Raw genomic sequence first — 4,366 nt, forward strand, 5'->3', positions numbered from 1 at the left:
CCAGCCTCATGACCCTCCGCCAGCAGAAGATCTATTAGAAATCTAGTCACAGCGTCTCCCATTTGGATCCAGTGTGTGTGTGTGAGGGCTGTGTTTGAGTGGCGTGTGTGTGAGGGGTGTGTGTGTGTGTCTGTGTGTGAGGTGTGTGTGTGTGCGACGGAGTGTTTGTGAGGGAATGTGTGGGGGAATGTGTTGTCAATGGAAGGCTATTGACACGGCTTCAGGGTGAGAATGGGAGACGTGTACCTGGACTGACGCTGTCTATAATCTCTCTCCAGACGGTGTTCTTCAAAGGCCACTGGTACTTGGCCACCGGCAGCTCAGCCTCACACACTGACAGATCAAACCCCTCGTCACTGACCCTGAAACAAGACGCCATCACATTATAGTGTGAAACTGCACCTTGTGGGTGGTTTGTGTCTTCAATTCTGGGATATTTGGTAAAGGTCATTCCATAACTTCTGTTGGCAGCAGATTCCTCCTAATGAAATCAAACACAGACAGATGTCAGCTCACACTGAGACACCAACAACAACAACAGATTACATGTGTACAGCGTCTCCCACATCCCAATTCAATCTCTGATCTCTTTGTCAATCACAATTAGTTTGTCGGATCCCGACTGTGTGTAACTGTGACTGAACTGCATTATAATATCATCTCTTTACCTGCAGGAAGGTGAGAGCGTCTTTCCCAATCTGTGTCTGTAACTCGGAGAGTTCTTGCTCCACCGACTCTAACTTTCCCTGAACCTCTCGCAGATTTGTCTTCATTCGCTTTAGAATCTCCTCCTCTCGCTGTCTGAGATCCCCCATCACTCGCTGCTCTCTGTCAGTCAGACTCTGGTGCAGTTTAGCAAACTTAGCCGTGACGTGAGTCTGCACACTCTTCACCTGTTCCTGAAAATATCAGACATCCAACCATTACACACAGTAACCAGAGACTTGAGACGTCCCACCGTGTACACACAGTAACCAGAGACACTGAGACATCCCACCGTGTACACACAGTAACCAGAGACCTGAGACATCCCACCGTGTACACACAGTAACCAGAGACCTGAGACATCACACCGTGTACACACAGTAACCAGAGACCTGAGACATCCCACCGTGTACACACAGTAACCAGAGACACCGAGACATCCCACCGTGTACACACATTAACCAGAGACCGTAGACATCCCACCGTGTACACACAGTAACCAAAGACACTGAGACATCACTTCGTGTACACACAGTAACCAGAGACACACTGACAGACATCAGCCCCGACACAACTTACCTTAACTTGTGAAATCTTTTCTCTCTGTTTAGCTTCAGTTTGTAGAGCAGTTTCCTTCCTCTGTGTGAGAGAAGCTATGGAGGACTTCACTTGATCCTGGAATAAACGCACAGAATAACAGTGTTTGAGGAGAAAATCTGACGTGGAAACGGAATGAATCCCTCGTGAGGGTCTCGGTACCTTGTAGATTTCAGCCGCTTCGTCAATGGGCAGAAAGCTGTGACCTCTGTGCTCTATCGCATCTCTGCAAATGGAACAGATCAATTTCTTGTCATCTTCACAGAACAGCTTCTGGTCCTCCCGGTGTTTCTCATACTGACGTTTAACTGCCGTCTGTGTCGGGTCCAGACTGAATTCACGAGCTTTCTCCACCATTTTGGCCAGAGCCCCATTGACCTGGAGGTTCCTCTCCACAGTAACTTTGCGACATACCGGACAGGAGTTTTTCTCCTGCTTTTCCCAGCTCCCGGCGACACAGGAGCGACAGAAGTTGTGGCCGCAGTCCAGACTAACAGGATCAGTGAAGAACTCCAGACAAATGGCACAGTTTAGCTCCTCGGTCCAGCTCTCAGCCTGGAGTCTGGAAGCCATTTTGATACACAGGTCACGGCTGAGGGATCCCTCCTCATCAATCCGTCACACGACAGATCCTCAGAGGGTCACCGTTTTTGCCGCCGTCGGGGGGAGCCCAATTGACCTTGAGGTTCCTCTTTGCAGTAACTTGGCGATATTCCGGACGGGAGGATTTTCCCTGCTATTCCCGTCTCCCGGTGATACAGGACCGACAATATTTGTGGCCGCAATCGAGGCAAACAGGAACCTTAGAGAATTCCAGACAAACGACGCAGTTGAGCTTCTCGATCAGTGCCTGAACCTGATGTCTAGAAGTCCTGGTCACCCGGAGTCTATCTGTTCCAAACTCCTTCAGGCTCCGGGTATTTATGCTGTGTGTGTCCCGCCCTGTGACAGAGTTCACTTCACTCTGATTCACACGGCTTCACGTGGGGATTCAGGATTGTGAGCAACCACCGAGATTTGGACTAAGGAAATGTTTGATGTGGAAATGGACCAAAGTTCACCAAACAACAGGTCCAATCAGGTGAGGAGTCAGTGGGAGAGTTTAAGATTACCAGTAAATATCGAACCAGGAATAGACCCTGAGACCAATAATCCCGATCCGTCTCCTGAACATTTGGATATTCCCTATCGGGGAGGGGCCTCCTGGGCATTTACTCTCCTCATTGATATCTTCTGATTAATTAAAACTTTTAGAAGATCTCCTCATTCCCACATCTGCCACAAGTTCACTAACCTTTCATTACCGCCCACCCACCAGTTACAATCTCCACCCTCCACACACAATCTCTTCCCTCACCACACAATTTCGCCTGATACAATCTCCCTCCCCCACAATCAATCTATTCACTCCCACCATAAAGTCTCCCCTCACACAATCTCCCTCTCCCACCACACAATCTCCCCTTCCCCCAAGCGACACACGCCACCTCCTTCCTTCCGCAACACACTAGGATTCACACTGATTTTTTAATAAAATGATGACTTGTGCTTTACAATCTCAGTTCTAACCTTCAATGGTCTCTTTTCCCTTCATCCCCCACCCCCCACACACAGACTATCCACCACCGCCCCCGCCCCACACTCCCCCAACCACACTCTGTACCTCTCTATCTGGGTTCCTACAACCCTCATCCCCTTCCTTTCTTGTTTAACTCTACATCCTCATTCTCTCCCCACAGGTAATGGAGAACTTTCATCCAATTTGCTCCCAGCTCCTGTATTCTTGTCTTTAATCCCTTCACTTTCCTCCCTTCCTCTATACTGTCACAGTCAACTTGTCTTTTAATGTGCCTTTGCCCACTGAGGGTGGCAGGTTAGCGGGTTCTACTTGGAGCTGAACTGTCCCCAAGGTGACATGTTTGGCATAAACCAGACAGCTCCACAGAAAAGGTTCTCCTACTGCTGATACACAATAAATCACGACGAGCTGAGAAACATTGACACAGCAGTGATATACCAGACCACACATTGTTTCCTCTAAGTCATTAAACAGCTTGTAAATGTGCTGCAAGACTGAAAAGGACCAGATCTAATAATTTTTTATTTGTTTTGCTCTCATTACCTGGTTAACAGAGAAATCTTTGACCAACATTCAAGAATATTGCCACCAGCTAAACGATGCCGTATAAAATCAGTAGCGTTACAGTTTGATCACTCTTGTGATCAGATCCGATGGCCCAGATTCCATGTCTACACCAATAAGACAAATATATCTATTGTCACATCCACTTTGATTTTCCAATGCCCTTTGTGCCATTCTCCTGAGCTCCAGCATCACATTGAAATGATTCAGATCGCTCTACCCACTACTCACACCAATCTGGTTTCACACACCCATCACTCCAGCCATTCCCTGATCTGTACCTGATCTGGAGCTCGGTGATGGAATTCAGGAATCGAGCCAGACCTCTGTTATCGTCTCCAGTACGGTTCCTGCGCCAGGTTGGTCCACAGTGTCCCAGGGCACTGCTGATGTCAACACAGCCCAGGCTGTCTCATCGACAGGACCCGGGAGGGCTGAAAAGTATATGGAGGCAGTGATTTCTCCCATTCAGCAACTGTTATCCCTGGAGGCAAAGCCGTCACGAGCTGATAGGTTGGTCTTGGTTGGACACGCAGCGGAAAGCTTCTCAGACGTAAATTATAATTCAAAAACCGATTACATTTGTACAACTACCTTCACACAGGTAGCACCTATGATTTGAACTGGATACTTTGCTATATTCCCATATGTTACCCCAAATCATACTCAAGGTTCCCCTAAGCCAAGGCTCTCGCCAAAAAACGATATGGGTGCTGTGTGGGTGCAGGTCTACAGATCAAGAGAGAGAGAAAGAGATTGACTCTTATCGTTTACATGGGAAGATTATAGATAATTATTTTTACTATTTGTATATAAAAATCATTTTGTGTAAATCTATCAAGTGTTGTTCTGATGTCTCTTGGTTTCCGATTCAATCGTGATCGTATGGAGCAAGTCAACAAGAAAAAGTTGCCTTTACAC

At 47.5% G+C, this 4,366-nt stretch overlaps 1 protein-coding gene across 1 annotated transcript; it reads right to left on the minus strand.

The window, feature by feature from the left end:
• Positions 1 to 142: 142 nt before the first annotated feature.
• LOC103174363 (zinc-binding protein A33-like) lies at positions 143 to 2,362 on the minus strand. Its single transcript, XM_042345229.1, has 5 exons — positions 1,465 to 2,362; positions 1,285 to 1,380; positions 669 to 899; positions 459 to 481; positions 143 to 362 (listed from the first exon to the last, which is right to left on the minus strand). Exons 1-5 carry the CDS (start codon positions 1,873 to 1,875, stop codon positions 221 to 223), a joined length of 903 nt encoding a protein of 300 aa, XP_042201163.1. The 5' UTR covers positions 1,876 to 2,362; the 3' UTR covers positions 143 to 220.
• Between the last annotated feature and the right edge of the window lie 2,004 nt (positions 2,363 to 4,366).

Source organism: Callorhinchus milii, unplaced genomic scaffold (genome assembly GCF_018977255.1).
Source record: "Callorhinchus milii isolate IMCB2004 unplaced genomic scaffold, IMCB_Cmil_1.0 Scaffold36, whole genome shotgun sequence".
NCBI classification, from domain to species: domain Eukaryota; kingdom Metazoa; phylum Chordata; class Chondrichthyes; order Chimaeriformes; family Callorhinchidae; genus Callorhinchus; species Callorhinchus milii.